Raw genomic sequence first — 25578 nt, 5'->3', positions numbered from 1 at the left:
CTATAAGCATACGAGTGCTCACAAATGTTAAAAATAACTCCTGATTTTCTTGACCGGAAGCTTCTCCTCCAAAGACGCATTGACTCCATTCTCCCTTTGAGCACTGTTTGTTCTGCGCTTTCTGTCTGACATTGTTCTGCTGTCTTTTATGTCAATCGCAAGCATTCAAACATTCATGAACCAGCTATTCATTCATCTCTCGTTTCTAAATCTCATCATCTCCTCATAGGCTGTCATTCTCTCTCCAGATGGTTCTGTTTGCATGGATGTGTGTTGGCGTGGTTGATGTGCATCATCAGTCATGTGTCAAGCCTTAGAGAGTACAAGTGTGTGTGTGTTAGTGTGTAAGAGAGAGAAATAGAAAGAGTATGTATATTTTCAGTCTGCAGGATCAACCAGACCTTTCGTTTTTGGGGCAAGTTTGAACCTCAATACGGGGACAAACAAGGCCAAATTAAAGTATTGTAATAAGGTACACTGCAGAAGACACAATCAGACAAGGCAGAGTCTACAGTATTCAAGTACTCGAATGCAAACGTGAATTCTTGGTCAACGCAGTGAAAGCATGCAGTCCAGTTGAACAAAATTAAAGTGTGCTTTTGCGTTTCTGAGTGCGTTTACATGCACAATCTTCCACCAATTGCTCAATGAGCCAACAAGTGTTGGTCAGTCTTCTACAGTCAGTTTTTCAACTACTGTCATGGCAGAGCAACATCTTGAAGAGAATCTTTCTATGCAGGTTAGTTAAAGTTTAGTTAAACTGTTAACATGTTTATAGCTTACATGAATAATATCACATTAAGTTTACTGGCTCAGACATTTTAAGGTAACTGTAGCGGCCCCTTGACAACTGAAAGTTTGTTACCACGACAACAAGTGTTTGATGGGACCGTGTGCTTGCATTGCTTGGCCAAGCTTACTTTTTGAACCATTTGCTCAAGTTTTATGTTTAAGTAAGACAAATGACTAGTGAGTGTGCAAAAAAAATGTAGTGTACACTAGTTAGTGTGCATCAGATGGAGTGTGCATTTCAGGGAACAGCACACTGTAAAGAAGTATGATGAATGACAAGTGAGTATGCAAAAAACTGTAGTGTGCACTAGTTAGTGTGCATCACAGGCCTTAATCTATTAGTGAACAGCACACTTTAAAATAGTATGACGAATGACAAGTGAGTGTGCAAAATATTTAGTGTGCATTTCTTAGTGTGCATCAGATGGATTGTGCATTTCAGGCCTTAATATATTAGGGAACAGCACACTTTAGAGAAGTATAACAAATGACAAGTGAGTGTGCAAAAAATGCAGTGTACACTAGTTAGTGTACATCAGTTGGAGTGTGCATTTCAGGCCATATTCTATTAGGGCACAGAACATTTTAAAGAAGTATGACGAATGACTACTGAGTGTGCTAAAATTTAGTGTACACTAGATAGTGTGTATTAGATGAAGTGTGGATTTCATGCCTTAATCTATTAGGAAACAGCACACTTTAAAAATATGACGAATGACAAGTGAGTGTGCAACAAATGTAGTGTACACTACTTAGTGTGAATCAGATGGAGAGTGCATTTCAGGGCTTCATCTATTAGGGAACAGCACACTTTAGAGAACTATGGCAAATGACTAGTGAGTGTGCGAAAATGTAGTATACACTAGTTAGTGTGCATCAGTTGGAGTGTGCATTTTAGCCCTTAATCTTTAGGGTACAGCATACTTTAAAGATGTATGACAAATGACTAATGAGTGTGCAACAAATGTAGTGTACACTACTTAGTGTGAATCAGATGGAGTGTGCATTTCAGGGCTTCATCTATTAGGGAACAGCACACTTTAGAGAACTAAGGCAAATGACTAGTGAGTGTGCGAAAATGTAGTATACACTAGTTAGTGTGCATCAGTTGGAGTGTGCATTTTAGCCCTTAATCTTTAAAAATGTATGACAAATGACTAATGAGTGTGCAAAAAATGTAGTGTACACTCACATTTATGCATTTGGCAGATGCTTTTATCCAAAGCAACTTACAGTGCCCTGATTACAGAGACAGTCCTCCTGGAGCAACCTGGAGTTAAGTGCCTTGCTCAAGGACACAATGGTGGTGGCTGTGAGGGATTGAACCAACAACCTTCCGTTTACCAGTTCAGTGCTTTAGTCCACTACACAACCACTCACATAGTAAGTGTACATTAGATGGAATGTGCATTTAAGGCACTTGAAGCAGTGAGATTTGAGTTTTATTTATGTTTTCAGGTAAATCCTCTACCACTCTCACATATTCTAACTTTAAAGCCAACATGAAACTTGCAGTCCACTTTTAATTCCGTATTCTGATGCATTTCCAAGTGAAACAAGACATTCAATGAGAAAAAGCGTTTAATCTTTGGATAAATCTTTTTTTTTACAATTGATTGAAAAAGTTGAAAAGTGGGCTACCCAGTTGGTCTCCCTGCACTCCCAAACTGCTTAAATATTTAAATTTAATATAATAATATTATATGTGAATATTTTGCTAAATACTTTGTCATACCTGCCAAGTGCCAACACTCCCGATTTTACCGGGTTTCTTCCGTTTTTCCACCCCTCCTCCCGCTGTACACTTTGCATACAGGATCGTCCCGTATTTAAGTGTGAAATGATGCGTCCCGTATCGAATCAATTCGGGACGCGATTGGTCTCGTAAGCTGATCAGATGGCGTCACGGCGAAATCGTTCCAGATCGTTAATTTAACGTTGATATAAGTTGGAAATTTTTCATACAGTGGGTAAGGGGTCGTCTGAAAAATCCACACATTGTGCTGAAACGTGCTAATACTGTGGAGTGTGCGGTAAGGGACCGTCTGAAAAGTCCACACATTGTGCAAAAACTGTGGATTTATTTTTAATTGAAAAACAGAAGTTCAATATAAATGTTCAATAAAATGTACAAAATTACACAGATACAACAATGTATGAATACTATCACTGAGTCATAAAACAAGAAGTACAGGCGAAGGAAAAGTAAAAAAATAATGTAACTAAAAAAGAAAAAGAAAAAGAAAAACTTCTTTAATATATATATATATATATATATATATATATAAACCAACACAGATCAAAGATGTATACATAAATAAAATAAAGATAAATAATCAAAGAAATAAAAATAATTATATTTTTTATAATTCACGGGTCAGGAAAGTTCTCAGCAAATAAGAAAGGATATACTCTTTTTATTATGAATAACTCAAAAAGCATTTACTGCTAAAACTGTGAAGGATGTGGTAAGGGACCATCTGAATAAATGGTCAATTTCTTAGTATTATTCTTGGTATTATTCATCTTCAACATAGTATTACTGACTGGTATTGCCACTCCCTATACGCATATTATGCAGTCTCCCTGCAGGGGCACCATCTTACAATAGGGGAGTACCAGCAACTCCACTGAGCAATGAATGGAATGATCATACAAAATGTAATATATGGGGAGGGGGCTGGTGTGAATGAGTTCGGGGTGATTAAGTGACTGCGTCACCAGTGGCATAGGGGTCTACACCCGTTTTCTCTGTCATCCCCACCAAATTTCTGTTCTTAACTATAAATATGCTCTGCCAGAAGGCACCTAGTGAGACAGACAGAAGTGTGTGTGTTTGTGTATGTGAGTAAGTTTTCTTAAAGTTTTCTGAAAATAAAAATTTTGAAGATGTTGAATGTGATTTCAGCAGCTGTAGTGATTTTTTAAAACACGCATTTTAACTTTGCTTGTTTTCAGTGGTTTGCGTAAGCTGTCAGTCATACTTCATCAATCATTCATCATTCTCTCCAAATCTGTGCTATGTTTAATCATGTCACTCACAGTGATTTAATCAAATCTCTTTTTTAATCCAATACTCTATTTTTGACTTGCGAGTTTGTTGAGGCTTTGGCTGAGATACAGTAATCCCTCTGGCTCAAGAAGCTGTACATAGATAATCATGGGAGGCTTATTTCCTCCTTGTCAGTGAGTTAGAGAACATTCTGAGGTGTTCAGTCTCACTCCGGCTGATTTCTTCAATGCTTCTCTCCCCTTCTCTCTCAGTCTCTATTCATTCATACTTTTCTTGCAGCACCTGGTCTTCTCACCAATAATTTTGCGAGTTTCTCCATATGGTAAGTCTAGCAAGGTAACATGAAGTCAGATCAGGTCTGCGGGAGACTCTGCTCCAGACAGCGAGTGAAAAATGGATTGATAATTACTCTTTACTGCCACCTATTGGATTAGGTTAAAAATGTTTGCTTTCACAAAATTGGTAAAAATGGGTAGGTGGTCTGACTTGTACAGTTCATTTAAGCAAAGCTTAACTTGTGTTGAACCTGGAATATTCATTTAAATTCTATTGATGTTATCTGTGGTATGCTATTGATCACCATAGACAATAATTTAGATTAATCCCCCAGTTTGTAAAAACTAAGAAAAAATTACATTTAGGCCTACATTACAATGGAAGTCTCTGGGGCAAAATTAAGTAAAGGTTTTAAATGCCAAAATGCAGCTCATATTTTTAAGTACTTACATTGTATCATCAAAACGTTTTTTTCCTGAAATGTCTGTATATACTGTGTATATATATATATATATATATATATATATATATATATATATATATATATATATATATATATATATATATATATATACAGTTATCTTTAAAACCATATATGAAAAAAATAAAATTGTATTTATTGAAACTAAATGCAGTTGTTCAACAAGGGTTGAGGTGTGTTTAAATACTCATTATAACAAATGGTTAGGGTACATTTCATTTATATTACTTCACGCTATTTTTCAGTCAGACAAAAAGGAATTTAGCAGCTTCAGTGGGACCTTTTAGGATGTGAACATTTCTCTTTGGAAATATGTCATAAAATACTTAAAAACATGATTTTATACTACAAACTGAGGAATATCTGTCCAAAGGTTTCCAGACCAGTGGCAAGTGTCTGTATCTTCCTTCAGATACTGCACCTATGTTTGTGTGTGTGTGTGTGTGAGATATATATATATATATATATATATAGAGAGAGAGAGAGAGAGAGAGAGAGAGAGAGAGAGAGACAGAAATTTTTGTCTGGGAGGTTTAAGGCCAGAGAATAAAAGCTAGGGAGAAAAACAAGAAAAGGAACAAAAACTATAAATTATAATAAACACAAATTTCAAACAAGAGAGAGGAAAGGAGAAGAAAAATCAGTCTCAGACGAATGCAATTTGCACTTACACAGAATTGATAGCTACTTCCCCCAAAACTGTCAACAACTAATAACAAATGGACATTTAGGAGTTTCTATCCAGAGTTGTATCCAATTTTTTGTCTAACTCATATAAATGAGAGGCACATTTATACACACCTTCTCTTCGATCTCTTTAATTAGTCTTCTTTGCATGTCGATCTTGTCTTCAAGCTCTCTGATTCTCTATAAGACAAATGATAAAGAATTAAAAGAAACACTAGAGTCCACCTACTGTAGATAAAGCATGGCACAACATTTCTGACCCTGAAAATTACATACAGAAAAGTTGACTATCCTGAATGTCATCATATAATTTACATACTAGTCCTTATATTATTACAGAATCCCTTACATAAAGTATAATGTGGTGGTACTATGGAACATTGATGGCACCACTTGGTAATAACATGGTACTATGATATATACCATGACACTGAATTTTAACCATATTACTGTACCATGGTATTTATACTTAAAGAAATGCCATATTATCACCATCCACACACACACGTACACATACATCTACACCCATCCTGACCTGCTGTGCAGATTGGAGGAGCTCCATACGCTGTTGTAGGATTAGTGTGTCGGCATGGCGACTCTGCCGGAGGATCTGTCTGCGCACCGCGTCCATTGACTCCGCCAGCTTTGCTCGCTGTCTGTCACTCAAACTCTCCCCCAGACAACTGTCTGGATCCTGCTGCAGGGCAGCATACAATGTGGCCTCCAGCTCTTGTACCCTCTAAAGATGACAAACACACAACAGAAAAAGTACTCAATCTACACCATGCTATCATTCAGGTAGAACTATTCTTTCAACCACTAAAGACAGCTTCACTAATAATCTTCCAGAATTGTCTCACATACTCAGTAAGCCAAAAAGTCTAGAAGAACTTGATGAAATAACAGTCTTCTCTTGCACTCCTGATAGTGTTGCCCCCCTTGGATTAAAGAAAACTAAAGAAAAAAGCCTTGCACCGTCGTACAATGATCACACTCATGCTCTCAAGAGAACAGCTCGGAAAATGGAGCGCAAGTGGAAGAATACAAAATTAGAGGTATTTCGCTGTGCATGGAAGGATAGTGTATGTTGCTACAGACAGCCACTAAAAGCTGCCAGGTCAGCATATTTGAGCAAACTCATAGAAAATATCCATAACAATCCTAGGTGTTTATTCAATACTGTGGCTAAATTGTTTTGGAATAAAGCATGGATTGAACCAGATATTCCGTCGCAGCAAAATAGAAATGACTTCATGAATTTCTTTACTGATAAAATTAAAATAATCAGAAATAAAATTGGAACTATGCAATCATCTATCACAGCACCTCAGAAAACAGTGTCTCATAATTTTGCTCACGAGCAACTTCAATCCTTTGCTGTCATAGGTCATGAAGAGCTAACAAAACTTAACAAAACTTCAAAAGCCACAACATGTATGTTAGATCAAATACCAACTAAGCTCTTAAAAGAGGTATTCCCTGTAATCTCAGAACCTCTTCTTAATATTATTAACTCATCACTATCCTTAGGACATGTCCCAAGAAACTTTAAAATGGCATAATAGCAAATTGCTATTAAGAAGCCACAGCTTGACCCTGGAGAATTGGCTAATTACAGGCCGATTTCAAAACTACTATTTATGTCGAAAATACTAGAAAAGGTAGTGTCCTCCCAACTATGTTCATTTCTACAGAGAAACAGTATATATGAACAATTTCAGTCAAGATTAGGCCCCATCACAGTACAGAGACTGCACTTATTGGAGTTATAAATGACTTGTTCTTATCATCTGATCGCGGCTGCATTTCTCTTCTAGTGCTTGCTTGGTGTCAGAGTTGTGTTGCTGAGAGATGATGACAAACTACAGCCGGTGCTAGCCAGACATCGCTTCAGTTTTTTGACTTCTGAGGATGAACTGATGCCAACTCCAACTGTAAGACATCGGATACTTTATAAGCCACTGCCTGAACCTTGGATTTAGGATGGACCCCACCAAACCTCACTGAAATGACCTGTAGGCTGAACTGTGATGCACCTCATCATTTATCTCTGCCTGCATCACCTATTGATGGACTACACTCTTGAAATTGAATACATAGACTATCATTTAACTGCCAACAAAAGCCTTCATCAGCCAACTAACAAAGGACAATGCATCTATGTGAACTTCTGCAGTTAATCCAGGATGGACTTCAAAGACATTAGTCATTAAAAAAATCATAAAATATATTTTCTTTTACTTTTTAAAACACTGGACCTTAACGCTTACTTAATTTACCAATTTAAAACCATGACTTGCACTGCACACAAATAACTTATATTGGCATTGTATTCATGTTGTTTAGTAAAAATGGGAACTGGCCCACACTGAGGCAGATTTCTCCCAAGGTTATTTTTCTCCATTAACCAACATCTTATTGAGTTTTGTGTTCCTTGCCACAGTCACCTTCAGCTTGCTCACAGGGGTTCTAAATACAATTATTATTTAATAATTTAATTTCTATACACATTTTTAAATCATATTTAATAAAACTACACAATGATCACTGTAAGACATTATAGATATTACAGTTAAAATTTATTTTTTTTAATGCATGATTTTCTATAAAGCTGCTTTGAAATTATGCATGTTGTGAAAAGTGCTATACAAATAAAAATGACTTGACTTGGCTTTATCTAAGACAAACTTGACTTTTAATGTATTTGGCACAAATCTCATGTTTTTTGGAGAGATGAAACTACAGTATTCCAACATACTGTAATATTAGCATATTATTACTTAAACTTATCAAATGTCTCTTTAATAAAACGTTGATTTTGGCCAGTCCCATCATTTGTTTGTTTAAATGTCATTAAATTCATTGTAGAAATCTGCATTTGTCAAGATCAACCATCCAAATTGTAAAAAAATAAATAAATAAATAAATAAAGCAAATAAAGACTTTTCTTTTATTCTTTACATTTTATTTTAAGCAATATTTTTGGTCTAGTACTTCTTTTCAAAGACACTTGTTTAAAAAAAAGGAAAAAAAAAGGGACATTTACAATCTCACCAGTTGGGCATGGTCAAGAGCTTGCTTCCTGTAGTCTAGTTCCTCTTCCAGGAAACCTTTCTGTCTACTGAACAGCTCCTGTTGATGATAACATCAGTACACAGATTTATAATTTTTTATATATTTATTTATTAATTTTTTTCTCCCCTTTTCTCCCCAATTTGAAATGCCCAATTCCCGATGTGCTCTAAGTCCTCGTGGTGGCGTAGTGACTCGTCTCAATCCGGGTGGCAGAGGACGAATCTCAGTTGCCTCCGCATCTGAGACAGTAAATCCGCGCATCTTATCACATGGCTTGTTGAGCTCATGTGGAGGCCCACGTTATTCTCCACGGCATCCACGCACAACTCACCACGCGCCCCACCGAGAACGAGAACCACACATTATAGTGACCATGAGGAGGTTACCCCATGTGAATCTACACTCCCTAGCATCAGGGCCAATTTGGTTGCTTAGGAGACCTGGCTGGATTCACTCAGCACGCCCTGGATTCAAACTCGCGACTCCAGGAGTGGTGGTCAGCGTCAATACTCGCTGAGCTACCCAGGCCCCCCGAATTGATACATTTTTAATGAAATGTAACTAAGCTTCATCTTTCAACAGACCAGCTTTGAGAACAGACAATATGAGACATTCATCTAAGATGACATGAATGAATGTTCTCAGTTCCCACCTTCTCATTCTCCAGATCGATCATCTTCTGGGTCAGTGCAGCTTCAGTACTGTCTATTTGTTTCAACCACTGGTTACAAAAGAAATGGTAAAACAAAGAGAATGAATCTAAACCAACAATTACATTTGTGTTAGAATTTATTTTACACTAATTAAAGAGTGATATTTGATCCCTGTGATTAATACTGAGGGATATTTTTTAGCTTCATGAGGATATATTTTTCAGTCATGTAACACACAGCATGTTGTTCATTTATGACAAATACTTTCATTGAATCAGTTAATTGAAATGGTCACTATGGTGTCTATACCCATAACTAGATAGGCCTAGAACAGAATTTTACTAAATATATCAAATGTCAGATAACATATAACCTTTTAGAAAATGGCTAACTTTTTAGAAAAGGGGTCCAATAAAATTAAACTTAAGATTTGATAGGGAGGAAAGAGGGTTAGAGACAACACCTTTTCACATAAAGACAGCACAGTCCCTGCTTGAATTACTGTGACTTGTTCCTCGTTCCGCAAGTTCTGTCAGTGAGAAATAAAACATTAATTTCAACTTTCATTTGTGAAAAACAAGAACACTGCATGCACATATCATGGCATAAACACACACACACACACACACACACACACACACACAGTTCTTACCCCATTATCCCCAAGAATGTCAAGCTTTTTCATGAGGTCAGGAATAATGACATCCTAAAGCAAACACACATCCAAATGCCATGACAATACATAACCCTATTTAGGTGTTATCATAATAAATGCTTCTATGCGTGACCATGCAGTGTGGTCTGTTTGAATTAATCATCAATGGAAAGTTCCTCCAAAAATGTAAATTCTGTCATCATTTACTCACCAGACCTCGTCATGTCTTTCCAAACCCATATGACTTTCTTGGTTCCATGGAACACAAAAGGAGATGTTAGGCAGAATGTTAGCCTCAGTCACCATTAAAGGGATAGTTCACCCAAAAATGAAAATTCTCTCATCATTTACTTACCCTCATGTCATCCCAGATGTGTATGACTTTATTTTGCTGAACACAAATGAAGATTTTTTAGAAGAATATTTCAGCTCTGAAGGTCCATACAATGCAAGTGAATGCTGACCAAAACTTTGAAGCTCCAAAATGCACATAAAGGCAGCATAAATGTAATCCATACTCCAGTGGTGAAATCTAAATCTTCAGAAGTGTTGTTATAGGTGTGGGTGAGAAACAGATTGATATTTAAGTCCTTTTTTCACTTTCACTTTCTTCATGCAATTCACCACCTACTGGGCAGGGAGGAGAATTTATAGTAAAAAAAAAGCACTTAAATATTAATCTGTTTTTCACCCACACCTATCATATCAGATCACTTCTAAAAATATGGATTAATTTTATGCTGCCTTTAAGTGCATTTTGTAGCTTCAAAATGTTGGCACCTATTCACTTGCATTGTATGGACCTACAGAGCTGAGATATTCTTCTAACAAACTTTGTTTGTGTTCGGCAGAAGAAAGAAAGTCAAATATATCTGGGATGGCATGAGGGTGAATAAATGATGAGAGAATTAAAATTTTTGGGTGAACTATCCCTTTAACCTTCATTGTATCTTTTTTCCATATAATGAATGTGCGCGTAGACTAAGGTTGTCATTCTGCATAACATCTCATTTTGTGTTCCAAAGAAGCAAGAAAATCATGTGGGTTTGGAGCAATATGAGGGCGAGTAATTCATTTTTGGGTGAACTTTGCCTTTAATAGCAGATAACTTAAGTACTGTAGTATTACTATAGTAGGTAATATATATATATTCTTTCAAATCCACACATTATAACATACAGGCGTACAGCAATGTGCGTTTGATCATGTATTTACCTTGACACCTTCCTGTTGACAGTATAGCTGTAGGCTACTGTTGTTTTCATTGGCAGAGATTTGCAGGTTAAAGGCAGGAGAACGGCGCTCCCTCTCCTATTGGTCAAAAGAAGAATGTTCGCAAAATGTACAAAGAAAAAATCCATCATTTTCAGTAGCCTAATAGTTTTACGTTCCCTCGCTACAGCTTTATCCAACACTTATGAAAATGAACCATGGCCTTACTATAGTAAACATAGTTCAACTACCTTTACTGTCGTAAAACCATGGTGAACTTTGTGGTGACTGTTGTTTTGCTACAAATATCACAGTTTAACTAAAGTTCCTGTAGTAAAACCATGGTCAATTGTGTGGTTAATATTGTTTTACTACAAATATCAGAAGAGGAAGGATATGTTTGATAAATATAAATACACAGCTTAGTCTATTTATATTTATCCAACATATCCTACCTCTTCTGCCATTACATTCCTTGCACGCGCACACACACACACACACACACACAGACACAGACACAGACACACACAGTCTTATCGTGTATTTCTAGTATTTCAATATATACTTATATTTTCTATTCGCTTTTTATTTTTATTCAATTTTTTTTATTATCTCTGTTTTGTATTGTTTGTGCACTGGAAGCTTCTGTCACCAAGATAAATTCCTTGTATGTGTAAGCATACTTGGCAATAAAGCTCATTCTGATTCTGATCATAGTTTAACTTACTGTAGTAAAACCATGGTCAATTTTGTGGCTATGGTTTTACTATATCATAGTTTAACTATAGTTACTGACTGTAGTAACCCCATGGTATATTTTAAGGTTACTGTTGTTAGTAAAAATATCATAGTTCAACTATAGTTACAGTAGTAAAACTATGGTAAATCTTGTGGTTGCTGTTGTTTTACTACAAATATTGTAGTTTAACTAGTTACTGTAGTAAAACCATAGTAAATTGTGTGGTTACTGAATCATAGCTCAACTAGAGTTAATGTAGTAAAACCATGGTAATTTTTTTGTTTGTTTGTTTTTTGTTGTTGTTTTACTACAAATGTCATAGTTCAACTATAGTTACTGTAGTAAAATAGCATAAGTATTATTGCGGTAAGTATTGTTTTACCACAAATACCATAGTTTGACTATTGTTACTGTTAATTTTTGTAAGGGATGGATAAAGCTTTTGTGCGAGGGAATCTAAAATAACTGCAAAGTAACTCAAAACTTCTTGCATGGGAAAGCAAACGTTTGCGAGGGAGCACAAAACATTTTGTGAGACACATTTTTTTACATTTGCTAAAATCCCTATTCTTTATCACTATTCAAAAAAAAAAAAAAAAAAAAAAAAAAAAAGCTCCTTCCTGCTCCGTACCTTTGAGCCCCCCAACTTTTGGGAAAATGATCAATACCCATGCATTAATGTGTTTGGAAAAGAACAGTGTGCACGTTCTACAAATCATCTTTTGTGTTTCACGTCAGAAAGAAACTCATACGGGTTTGGAGTGACATGAGGGAGCGAATGATGACAAACTGTTCATTTTGCAGTCAATTATTCCTTGTAATGGTGAGTAAAATGCCCATAGGAACTACATATGCATTCAGATGTTTCAATTGAGTTATAAACCAAATGTTTTGTTTCATTCCTGTAATGAAATAGAACACTTAGAACTGTGCACTACACAGTGTTTATATGGAAAGTTGCAGTTATAAGTTGGAGATTCATTTTCACAGATCCAAGAAATAATTACACATAAAATGGATGCATACAACATTTGGCAAGCACACAAAAGTAAAACATAAATAAGCAAATATGTTGGGACTAATATGTTAACTATGATAATATTGTTTTCTCCATAGCAAATTTTGACAAGGCCATAAAATAATAGTGAATTTGTGCATTGTGGTGCCTTAAGCAAAGGTTTAAAAAACAAAAATACATCTCATACACACACAAAAAAACAAAAACAAACACATGCAAAGGTGGTCAAAAAAAAAAAAAAAAAAAAAAGGATTGGTGAGGAGTTTCAAAAAAACTTTATTCCATTGAAACTTACAGTACATTAATCAAAACAATTAATTAATAAAACAAATATAAATATGCAATACAAAACAAACATACATTCAAAATGGCATGAATGAAAACATTTTCCACTTAACATGAACACATAAAAAATGCAGTGCAAGTTTTGTGCATGTAAGGGGTAAAATGGATTTATGTATGTAGCTGATGTAGACACGAGCCGGGATTGGCCACCCCTGTTGCGTGCTGTGGGAACAAGACGGATTCTCTTACTTCCAGTTCTAGAATGCGGAATTCAAGTAGTTCATTCTGATCCAGGGTGTCTTGAACCTCTGAGCGTAATCGCATTTCACACTGCTCCAACGATACTATCTACCACACATACACATAGAAACACACACCAAAAGAAACGGTAAGAGTTTGCATCTGGCTATGACTGTATGGTGGAAACAGAGGACAAAAGCATTACCTTTTCTCTGAGCTCCAGGTTTACCTTGATGAGATTTTGCTTTTCCTCCACCCATTTTGAGTCCTGCATTACATAAACCCACATACACACCACTACAAATTACACTACAAGCACTTATTGACCAATTTGTCACTATACCAATCATGCACTCTTACTCACTTGATTGCACCTAAAACATTGAACTTAACATAAACAAAGCGCATTAACACACACGCACACACATGAAAATAAAATCAGGAGATGCAGATGGAGAAATGGCTGAGGTTTATTAGGGCACATGCAGGCAAGTCCATTTACATTTTATACAGGTAAAAACACCAACCAGAGAGACAAGCAGAGAACAGACAAGAAACACATGCAAAAGCAAGCTGACCAATGAAAAACATGCATTGTGAACCGACCAATCAATAAGCCCCAAAAAGATTGGCTATGTTTGGAATAGCATACTACCATACTACTCATACTATTTCTGCAGTATACCATATGTGGTAACTTTATTTTAGGGATCAGAAATTAGACAGTAATGACTTATAATTGGACTTGTAAAGGACTAGTTACGGACTTGTTTGGAATTATAAGGAATTTATTAGGCCTTTTTTGTCGATTTCTTACCCTTGACTAATAGTCCATTAACATTTGTTTTCTTCTTAAAAATGTACTTATTATGTAAAAACAATAGATACCAATAGCTAATAAAATACCAAAATACATCCTTTATAGGTTCTCATTACACTATGTGAATGTGCAACTTATAAGTATAAAATAAACAAAGAAGGCAGAGACTTTTGATGCTTAGTGTAAATAGCAACAAAAATCATCCTCTTTGCACTAAGGGCAAATAGTGTTAGATGCTATTTTCACCCTTAATTAAATACCATACAGCATAGGGGCATCACTGCAGCATGTTTATTGTGTTTATTTAGAGTCCCACAAACACCCTACACCAACCCCTACCCCTAAACCTAACCTTCCCTGCTTTGTTGAAATACTATATGTATTCTACATGTATTTCATACTTATAAGCTGCACATTCACACAGAGCATTCACACTAGCTATTGATATATTTTGTTTTTAGCTAAAAAAATTCATTGTTGTGACAAAAGCAAATATAAAGGGGCTATAAAGCAAGAATAAGAAATCAACAAATAAAGGCTTAATAAATATGTTATAAAGCCAAATAATTCCATAACTAGTCACTTACAAGTGTAATTATTTGTCAGGAATTACTGTCTAATTTCTGATCCCTAAAATAAAGTGTTACCCAATCTGTATATTGTGCACAATATGCACATTTTCTGCATGCAATACCTGAACGACATACTACATACTAACATGCGCAGTATAAAATCAGATCACACTGTACAGACACTATGTCATAATGCAATGAGGTTCACTTGACTTTCCATTTCCAGTGTGACAAATGAACCACAAATAATATCAATATAATTTTACAACAAACTTGATGAATTGCACACGCAACAAAGTGAAGTATCTAAGGGTTATGTGACAACCAGCCTGGTCTCATGAACATTATGTGACTGCAGCAACATTTTTGCAAAACGAAACTACTACGTGCCTTATAACACGTATGGCTGCAGTTTCCCATTGAAATGTCCACCTGTGGGCGCCAAAAGCGAGTGAAATGGTGTCGTAATCAGACAAGGTTCTTAAGGTGAATATTCGATAGAGGTTTTAATAAGTAAAACGTACCTCCTAAACCTAACCAATAGTAATATAAAATCAAATGAGAGGTAGAAACAAAACTGACATCCTTACCCTAAACCAACACCTAAACCTAATCAACAGTGTCCAAAAGCAAAATGAGAAATGAACAGCACATTTCTGAAACATCCACATCATCTCGTGTAGCTTCTATGACAGTATCATCTCACGTGTCAGCTGATTTGTGAGAAAGTGAAAACACACAGTTGTTGTAGCACTTCTAGAGTTAATTTCACCAGAAAACTGCGACGAAACGTCGAATTCTGCAAGTAAAAGTCAGTTTGCAAAAAAGTTTTTATAGTAACATTCAATCTGTGAGACTAGGTTGCTGACAACAATGTAGCGCCACATACAGGCAGTATAATAAATAGTATACAGTATATACTGCATAGTATTCTGTAAGCTGTTTTCTATTCTGAACATAGCCAATGGGAATAAATGAGAACATATATTTTTATGCCCTAGTATACCCTGAGTTTTCAGTCAATGTTCGGGATGGAGCAAATTTCTCAAATCTACTGTTAAGGCAGTCTTTGAAAACAAGATTATAGCATAACGGGCAGATGCCAGGGCACAAAAGAGCACCAAAAACTGAACCTTTACACTGTAAGTAAGTGTTTGATTGATTCAGATGTACAGCGTGTAAGTTAACATGTAAGAAACTTGCACTGGTAACACATTAGGTGATCCATTCACACTAACAGTGTGGTCAAATAGAGCGCAACAGTGCCTGTCCACTTTTTGAGCCGTCTTAGTTCCGGAAGTATTTTTCCAGTTAATTGTTTTCCATAGAGATTTAATTAAATCTTTATTATTTTATTATTTGAAAATCAGACAAAAAGTACAAGACTGTGTACTTAAAATCTTTATTGAGGGAATGAACTACAATCCCATGAAGCAATGTGAATGACGTAATTTAATTAAAAATGATAGAAACATATAAAACTATTGATTTAAAATAGTTGTTTACAGTTGAAGTCAGAAGTTTACACACACTTAGGTTGTAGTCATTAAAACTCATTTTTTAACCACTCCACAGATTTCATATTAGCAAACTTTAGTTTTGGCAAGTCTTTAGGACATCTGCTTTGTGCATGACACGAGTAATTTTTCCCAAAATTGTTTTCAGACAGATTATTTCACTTTTAATTGACTATATCACAATTCCAGTGGGTCAGAAGTTTACATACACTAAGCTAACTGTGCCTTTAAGCAGCTTGGAAAATTCCAGAAAATGATGTCAAGCCTTTAGGCAATTAGCCAATTAGCATCTGACCAATCCCAGAACAATAGCAAAGGACCTTGTGAAGATGCTGGTGGAAACAGGAAGACAAGTATCTATATCCACAGTAAAAAGAGTCCTATATCGATGTAACCTGAAAGGTTCAGCAAGCAAGAAGCCACTGCTCCAAAACCGCCATAAAAAAGCCAGACTACAGTTTGCAAGTGTACATGGGGACAACGATCTTACTTTTTGGAGAAATGTCCTCTGGTCTGATGAAACAAATTAAACTGTTTGGCCATAATGACCATCATTATGTTTAAAGGAAAAAGGGTGAGGCTTGCAAGCTGAAGAACACCTTCCCAACCGTGAAGCATGGGGGTGGCACCATGGCAGCATGTTGTAGGGGTGCTTTGCTGCAGGAGGTACTGGTGCACTTCACAAAATAGATGGCATCATGAGGAAGGAAAATTATGTGGATATATTGAAGCAACATCTCAAGACATCAGCCAGGAAGTTTAAGCTCGATCGGAAATGGGTCTTCCAAATGGACAATGACCCCAAGCATACCTCCATATTTGTGGCAAAATGGCTTAAGGACAGCAAATTCAAGGTATTCGAGTGGCCATCACAAAGCCCTGACCTCAATCTGATAGAAAATTTGTGGACAGAACTGAAAAAGTGTGTGTGAGCAAGGAGGCCTACAAACCTGACTCAGTTACACCAGTTCTGTCTGAAGGAATGGGCCAAAATTTCAGCAACTTATTGTGAGAAGCTTGTGAAAGGCTACCCAAAATGTTTGACCCAAGTTAATGTTTTCTACAATGAAATGTCAGGAATTGTGAATAACTGAGTTTAAATGTATTTGGCAAAAGTACATGTAAACTTCTGACTTCAACTGTAAGTATAGAAAAAATACATTTAAGTTTATTGCAAAATATTTAGATATATTTACATATATGCAATTATACAAGTAGTTTGAGAGTGTAAGGAGACTGGCTCAATTGCATCATTCACAGTGTGTCATGAAATGGGGTGGTCACAGCTAGGCTCGGTTGGTGCACTTCGTTGGCCGCGATTCTCTGACTGGTTGATCTTTGTGTGCAGGATCAATTATTTTTAAATTCTGTTGAAATAACGCAGACTGATGGCTTCAGCAGAAGCATATACCATCGATTAACAACCTCGGAGCTCACGGTAGATCTGTCTTTAAAAGTGTATAAGTTATCGTTAAAAATCATTTCACCTATGGAGAAAATATATGGATTTTTTGCTTCCGGAACCAGACCGTCACACTCTATTACCCATATAACTGTGCTAAACCAGAACAACTGCTGACAATGCTGTACAACTGGTTTGCACAGTATATTTAAAGAAATTATGACTTTGACTATGCTTTAAAAATTACTTTAACACTGACAATAATTTCTAATTTGTTTATCCAGCAGGAGAATTTGCATGCTTGGATTAGCCGGATGGTCACATGATTTGGCAGCATATCCTTTGTGTGTAGCGCCAGCACACAAGCATGGCTGTCAGAAAGACAAGCAGCAAAGCCAATGCGAGTGGAGTCAGGGGTCTCTTCTCCCCGCCCTCTTTCTCATTTACCTGCCCCCTCTCTGCCAAGCTCCGCTCCAGGTCGGCAATCCGTGCCTGACAGCCAATCAGCTCCGTCTGCAGCTGCTCCCGTGTCTGACGGACAGAGCATACAGCCAATCAAAGAGCCAGCCTAGGGCATACTTACTGTACGTATAGTCTAAACACAAAAGTATTTTGGCTTTCTTGAATTTCAAATCAATTTCAGATTTATGTTTAGAAATATGTGAAATTTCGGTTTTCGAGGCAGGAATTTTCGGCCATGCTTGCTAGACTGCTGGCTATGATTGGAATATCTGAATGGCATTCCAGAGCGGGCAAAGGAGATTCTGAAAAGGTCTTGAAAATTGCTTGTGAATATTGAGAATTTTATTGTGAAAACATTGCGGTGGTTAGGCTCAGATGTAGGAAGACAAATATGTTTGCAGGAAAAGGATCCTTCAGAATGTCCCGGGTTGGTGAGGTTAAACATGCGTCTGTGGGCTTGGCATCAAGGACCCTCACCCTGCAGTGTCGTTCAGGGTCCAGGGGCCCCGTGGTCTCCTGCAGAAGGGCATACGCTCGCTGCAGTGCCTGGTACTCTCGCGTCAGCTGACGAAAACGCAACTCTGCCTCCTCTCGGGAAAAGACCTGGCGAATAACAAATGCAATCCCATACATTACATTTGTTCATTACAATTCTGACCTGGTAAGTGCGAGCTTTAAACGTAAAAGGTGAACAAATGAAGTCACATTTGAAAAATAGTTCACCCAAAAATGAAAATTTAGTCACCCTCATGTTGTTCCAAACTCATTTAAGAATAAAGAAAATGTTTTGAAGAACGTTCACGCCGCTCTTTTCCATACAATGAAAATCATACAAGGGCTGTCAAGCTCCACAAAGGACATAAAAGCAGTCCATATGACTCATGCTCTATATTCCAAGTCTTCAGAAGCAGAGTAACACACTACATTTTAAATGTAGCCCATATCAGATACTGGTCTGAACAGCCAACGCCCCTAAACTGACCCACATACGTATAACACTCCCTGAGCATGCGTATAACAAACTCTGGCATGTTCATCATTATAATATGAATAATGAAATAAATTACATTTAAAAATGTAATAAGCTGTTTTTTTTTTTTTTTTAAGCGGATAGGACACTTAATGCCTATATATCTAAGCTATGTCAGCAAGTGATGGGAAAAGACCATCTTGTTGGATAAAGTATTATTAAAAAAAGTAATTTTGATTTGTATGCTGCAATATAGTTGTCATCGAAGGTCAAGAGTGTAATATTACTTATGAGCGAAACACCATAAAATTGAAGGATGGCAGAAAAAAAACGGCATAGCATAAGTAAGGTAAGAAGACTTTTCAGATGTCCATTAACTTGATTGAATTCACGTTTTGATACAGTATAAGAAACACAGAAACTGTTTTCTGCACGAGCAGGGCAGTATAGTACATTTACAGTACATTAATCTATCTCTGTATCATGAGATTACTACGTGTAATCCAAACGAATCAGTGAATCCAACTGTTGAGCCTATAATTGTATTTTATTTCTTTAAAAAAAGAGCTGAATGCATCAACTAGTAAAGATATGACTCGCAATTAAAAGTTTTAAACAATAACAAGTCTATACTGTATATGCCGGAAATCAAGTGCAGAAATGACAAATGTTGAGTTAGAATGATGTAAAAATCACATTAAATCTGACCTGGCTGTTCACACCGAAGGCACATAGGAAAACAAATCAGATACGTATCCGATTTATTTCCACACATGATTGAATTCGAAAATGTCAGATTGTGAACGTATGGTAAATGATGACAGAATTGTCATTTTTGAGTGAATTATTCCTATTATAAAAAGTACCCCATTTTAGTATAGTTCCTGAAGATGAAAAGCACAATAATTAAAGGCATTATCTTTAATAGAATTGAAGTTGTCCTCCTTTTTATAATCCTTCCTTTGTGGAAATATGTTTGTTAAGTGTCCGTAAATATAATGAACCAACTACCATAAAAGAAAGCATTCAGTAAATGTCAGTAGACTAAAAGCAAATCAAATGTGTTCCTTATTTTTAAACAGAGATAATTAGCAAAGCATATGTAATGAAGAACAACAAATTCGAGAGTATCAGAACACACTGTTATGGGAAATGTCTTTACAGTGTGCTTAAAGGAATAGTTCCCCCAAAAATGAAAATTCTCTCATCATTTACTCACCCTAATGTCATCCCAGGTGTGTTACTTTCTTTCTTCAGCAGAACACAAATGAAGAATTTCTAAGCTCTTTTGGTCTATACAATGCAATTGAATGGGTACCAATATTTTAAAGCTCCTAAAATCACACAAGTCAGCATAAAACACCAGTGGTTAAATCAATATCTTCAGAAGTGATATGGTAGGTGTGGGTGAGAAACAGATCAATATTTAAGTCAATGTTTACTATAAATTCTCCTCCCTGCTCAGTCAGGCTGCACTTTAATTTTCACTTTCAAATTCTTCTTCTTGTGTTTCTGGTGATTCACATTCTTCATGCATACACCCCCTACTGGGCAGGGAGAAGAATTTCGAGCAAAAATTGACTTAAATATTTATCTGTTTCTCACACACACCTATCATATCACTTCTGAAAATTGGATTAAAACACTGGAGTTGTATGGATTACTTGAATGATGTCTTCATGTGCTTTCTGGAGCGTCAACATTTTGGCACCCATTCACTTGTATTGTATGGACCTACAGAGCTGAAATATTCTAAAAAATCTTCATTTGTGTTCTTAAGGAGAAAGAAAGTAACACATCTGGGATGGCATGAGGTTGAGTAAATGATGAGTGAATTTTCATTTTTGTGTGAACACTTCCTTTAATGATTCGCTCACAATACTCTATTAAAGCTGCACGATTCTGGATGAATTGAGAATCACGATTTTTTTGCTTAGAATAAAGATCCCGATTCTCTCACGATTCGGAAGAAAAAAAAATGCTTATGTGATTTACAACACCTGGACATAAGGGTACTAAACAAAGGAACATGTAATGTACTAGAGGTTCTGACTTCAATCTATGCAAAAATGCAATAAAGTTGTAAATCAAATATATACATTTAAAATGTCCTAAGTCCACAAGAGGGCACAACGAATACATTACAAACTAAACAGCACCTTGTTATTATTGCAAAATAAATAAATAAAATTAATAATTCTGTTAAAAAAAGTGCATAAAAAAATAAATGAAACGATTTAGCCTGTTTCTCACATGCCAAGTAAAAAGCAAAACGAGCTTCATTAACAGTTTTGTGTCAACTTAGTTTTGCACTGGTAGGCAAATATGCAATAAAACACTGTTAATAAAATATATATATATATATATATATATATATATAAATAAATTATAATAAAGAATGAGTAAGTGTTTCAAAACTTTGACCAGTAGTGTGTATATATATATATATATATTAACAATTTAAATTAAAACAATGTGGCCTTCAGTGTCTCTTGTAAAAATTTCTTCAAGCTTTTAAAGGAATTATTCAAGAGTCAGTAATTCAATAGAGTAAACAGTGCTTTAAGTGTTTCAGCAACAGTAATTAAACATTCAAAACAATTATAAAAACTTTAAAAAATTAAACGCAAAATGAAGCTACTTAAATATTTGACACTCTTTACTGTGTGATTATTAGATATACATTAATACTGATTTGATGCAGTAAGAATGCCTTAATGCCTATAACAGACAGCATGCAGCTTATACAGATCACACAGATCTAACGCTTTGAAGAATTTGTCCCGTCTGCTTATACATTAACGTCTGTGTTTGCTTTAATATCTCATTAAGACAGCACAGATTTAATGCCGTCTGTTTACACTGGTAATTCATTAACAGCTGTGTTTACATTAATATCACCTAAAGAGGGGTATTTTGATTAAAAACAGCGCAGTCTCGTGAAGGAGTCCTGCATTCATCATGAGACAAGCGCACGGACAGATGCACACATGTGAGCGTTGGAAAGCAGCCAACTGTAATCAAACAGCTCACGGGTACCGAACTGAGTCAGATCTGGGTAATGCCGGTATTTTTGTAGCATCGGTAACTATTAAAATACTGAACAGAGATTCCGTCACACTCCTAGCTAATCGTGGCTGCACCCCGCAGTTTGTAAACCACTATTTTGGACAAATGTCTTTGGCTGTTGCGTTTTAGTTTATTCAGCATCTCGTGCAGGAGCGCTGTGTTTTGTAGATGCCATATAAAGTTGATCAGCATTTAAAAATGCGTCTTGAAGTTAATTTCTCATTTACATTTGACCGCCTTGCAAAGGCATGCCACAGGAATGTTAATATACATTGCAGCATTGTTGTCATTTAGAAATGAGATCACGTGGGTGTCTGAATCGAGATTGCGATCTTTTAACGATTAATCGTGCAGCTCTATTAAGTACCTCTGGATATGAGTGAACAACATCCAGGTAGGAAGCCACTTAACTCCAGAACTGCTGAGATTGACCAAAATAACAAAAGTCAAATGAATGAATTGAATTAAACAAACATTGTAATAATCGATTGAGCTGTCATCCAGGCATTTGGTTTGGATGAAGTTAAGGCTCTTTTGAATTGATAGCATTGACAGTGTTTTATTTTAGGTGTTAAAAGTTATCAAAAGAAATACATGACATAACGCACATCATCAAGATCCTCTTCTGGTGTGGCAGGGGTGTGATCTGTGCGGTCTGTGTTATATGATGTCAGTGACGATGTCTCAGAATCAACTGATTCCTCATCAAATCCAAAATATGTCTCCACAACATGCCTCTGAAAGAGAGAGAGAAAGTCATAAGTTTTGGATAAAGCACAAAAAAAAACCCCTGTATGACTCTTTCTTCCACGAAACAAAAAAGGAAATATTGAGCAGAATGTCCAAGCTGGATGGTGATCAGGAACAGCTGTGGTACCCATTCACTTACACTGTATGGAAAATTTTCACACTTAAGCCAACTATCACTTTAACTTGTTATGAACCTTGAAACATTTCCTTAAAAACACTAATTACATCACTCTTACCATCGTGTTTGTAGGTCATCTCCTGACAGCCAGAGAAATACAAACACACCAGAGCACACAGACACAGGAACATGGAGAGATACAGCACCAGCAGGAAATATTCTGGCATACTGTGCGTGTGCTCGTTTCTATAGATGATCCTCAGTCCAGTGTCACGGTCTGGGGTTTGTCCTTTTAAAAAATCCCCCCAAAATCTCAAAAAACTGTTGAGCAGAACTCCAAAATAATTTCTCCAACCAGCATCTTCCTCATGTTCTCCAGTGTCCACAGGAAACAAGAGTTCCAACTTGAGAACAGTATGTTTTTTTTAGGTCTCTGTTATGGTACTGTTTGATGTTTCTCTAGAGCACAAGTTAATAGTGAAGTCCACAGACTCCTCCTCCTTAGCAACAGTTCTGGACAACGCACAACTAAACCCCACCCCACAACACCAGAAACCACACAAACACACAGAGACCTAGCTATCTAAATGAGGACAGAGCATAGACTTCCATTGTTTTTATTTTAAGCAAATTACAATTACTATAGACTAACCCCATTTTTGCATTTTTAGTATAAAAAGCATTACTTTATGTAATGTTTGCCTTCAAGGGAGATTTTGTCAGATTCATACACACCAACTGATAGTAAATGGAAAAATAATTCAGATATTCCAGCACATTCTTGTATTGTTTTTTTCTCCACATCGTGACTGTGCTTGTAGAATTTTAGGTCTGTGTTTAAAAAATACAAAAGGCTTTTTTTTGGCCAAGTACGATGTTCAAAACAACCAATGAAAAGAAATCAGAGACTGTTTAAATGACATTAAGCTTGAGAATGCATGAGAAACTAAAAAGATGAGAGTAATGAAAGAACTTGGCTTGACTCAGAGGTCTCGAGAGGCCAATTAGGGCACCAATGTAACCAACACACGCACACTTCTCAAATGAGACAGCTGCTTAGTGACAGGACAGTGAGTATGTGCCCATAAAGACAAAGTAAGCCAAGCGAAACTTCCTTAAAATGTGCGACTGAAAAGCAAAAGATAGTGAATGAGAGCGATTTTTCTATGAATGAGAGGAGTAGCTCACCTTGGGCAGTTTGATGTTTTTCCGCCTGTTCTTTCTGTTGATCATCAGTCTGTCTCGCTCCTGAAAACACAACCAAACATCACATCAAACTGCTGAGCTCTTACACAACACAGAACACACACACATTGTTCAGTACTACATTTAGAGTCAGATTGGGATATATCAGAGTGGAGTTCTACTTTCTATTGGACCAGAATGAGTTTTACATCAGAAAATGTAATGTACAAGTTTAAAGACAGAGTGAACATACTGTACAAAATGACACAAAACAATAGATCAAACAAAACTAGCAAAAAAAAGTACCAACAATGGTAATAGACCTTATTCATGCTAGTGCCATCTTTGATTTTTAATAGGAATGACAACAAGGCTGTAAGGGATAGACATACAGTCTCTTCAATGGGCTGTACTGCAGTTTAAAGTGTTTTTGGATCATTCCACGGATCATTATACATTCAGTATACAAAACACTCCAGACAACATGAGTTGTGGAAAATCAGATGTGATCTAGGAGCTTTATAGCATTTGTGCCATAGAAGAGATGGTAAGTCTATCCCTCACAGCCTCGCTGTCATTCCCATTAAAAATCAAAGATGGCGCTAGCGTGAATAAGGTCTTTTTTTTTTGGATATGTACCAATGCAACACCACATTTTTGTACATATACCATGGTAGTATCATACTATTCTGGTATCCCTGAAGTAGAGGTCGACTAATAGTGGATTTTGCCGATACTAATAACTAAGCTGGTGGAAAAGGTCGATAACTGATTAATTGGCTGATAGTTTTTAGTTTTATAGAATGTGAAGAAAAAATATCTTGGACTTTTTTTTACTATAACAGGCACAGGCGTAGAGGCTACAAGAGTCCAAAATTAATATCCAAGATGCAGTTTATTGTTCAATCAAAATTCCAATAATAACCAGACATTTCTTTTCATATGGCGCATAACATGGGACTTTTAACTATAAACACACATGGGACTCTTGTTTTGAAATGATGGAGACATGGCTCTTGTACAATGATCTGTATTTACTGTAAGTATTTACCAAATTAAGCTTTTTATAGCCTGTTAAATTACCAGATGATGAGTTTTATGTAATATATATATATACACACACACACACACACACACATACACTGGCGGAAAAGTTTGGAATAATGTGCAGATTTTGCTCTTATGGAAAGAACGTGGTACTTTTATTCACCAAAGTGGCATTCAACTGATCACAATGTATAGTCAGGACATTAATAACGTGAAAAATTACTATTACACTTTGAACTTCTTCAAAAAGTTCTCATCAAAAAATCCTCCACGTGCAGCAATGACAGCTTTGCAGATCCTTGGCATTCTAGCCATCAGTCTGTCCAGATACTCAGGTGACATTTCACCCCACACTTCCTGTAGCACTTGCCATAGATGTGACTGTCTTGTCGGGCATTTCTCACGCACCTTACAGTCTAGCTGATCCCACAAAATCGTAATGGGGTTAAGATCCATAACACTCTTTTCCAATTATCTGTTGTCCAATGTCTGTGTTTCTTTGCCCACTCTAACCTTTTCTTTTTGTTTTTCTGTTTCAAA

At 36.3% G+C, this 25578-nt stretch overlaps 1 protein-coding gene across 4 annotated transcripts in view; it reads right to left on the bottom strand.

Annotated features, from left to right (window-relative positions):
* Window positions 1-5080: 5080 nt before the first annotated feature.
* The window catches only part of LOC127417741 (janus kinase and microtubule-interacting protein 1-like), a 38165-nt gene continuing 17667 nt past the window's right edge, over window positions 5081-25578 (bottom strand). For 2 of the 4 annotated variants that reach the window (XM_051657933.1, XM_051657934.1), the window contains exons 8-13: window positions 23995-24054; window positions 22547-22675; window positions 18377-18502; window positions 17885-17968; window positions 13332-13394; window positions 12501-13234 (exon numbers count right to left, since the gene is read on the bottom strand). In XM_051657933.1, coding sequence (XP_051513893.1) covers window positions 13055-13234; window positions 13332-13394; window positions 17885-17968; window positions 18377-18502; window positions 22547-22675; window positions 23995-24054 — 642 coding nt within the window. In that variant the 3' untranslated portion in view covers window positions 12501-13054. Of the gene's footprint in view, window positions 5147-5363; window positions 5430-5784; window positions 5989-8303; window positions 8382-8976; window positions 9046-9440; window positions 9507-9629; window positions 9684-10847; window positions 10944-12498; window positions 13235-13331; window positions 13395-17884; window positions 17969-18376; window positions 18503-22546; window positions 22676-23994; window positions 24055-25578 lie in introns of those variants that run through there. The other 2 variants (XM_051657936.1, XM_051657935.1) reach the window with 2 other exon arrangements.

Source organism: Myxocyprinus asiaticus, chromosome 27 (genome assembly GCF_019703515.2).
Source record: "Myxocyprinus asiaticus isolate MX2 ecotype Aquarium Trade chromosome 27, UBuf_Myxa_2, whole genome shotgun sequence".
NCBI lineage: Eukaryota > Metazoa > Chordata > Actinopteri > Cypriniformes > Catostomidae > Myxocyprinus > Myxocyprinus asiaticus.
The sequence above is the reverse complement of the archived record's forward strand: the minus strand, read 5'-3'. Positions and strand labels throughout refer to the sequence as shown.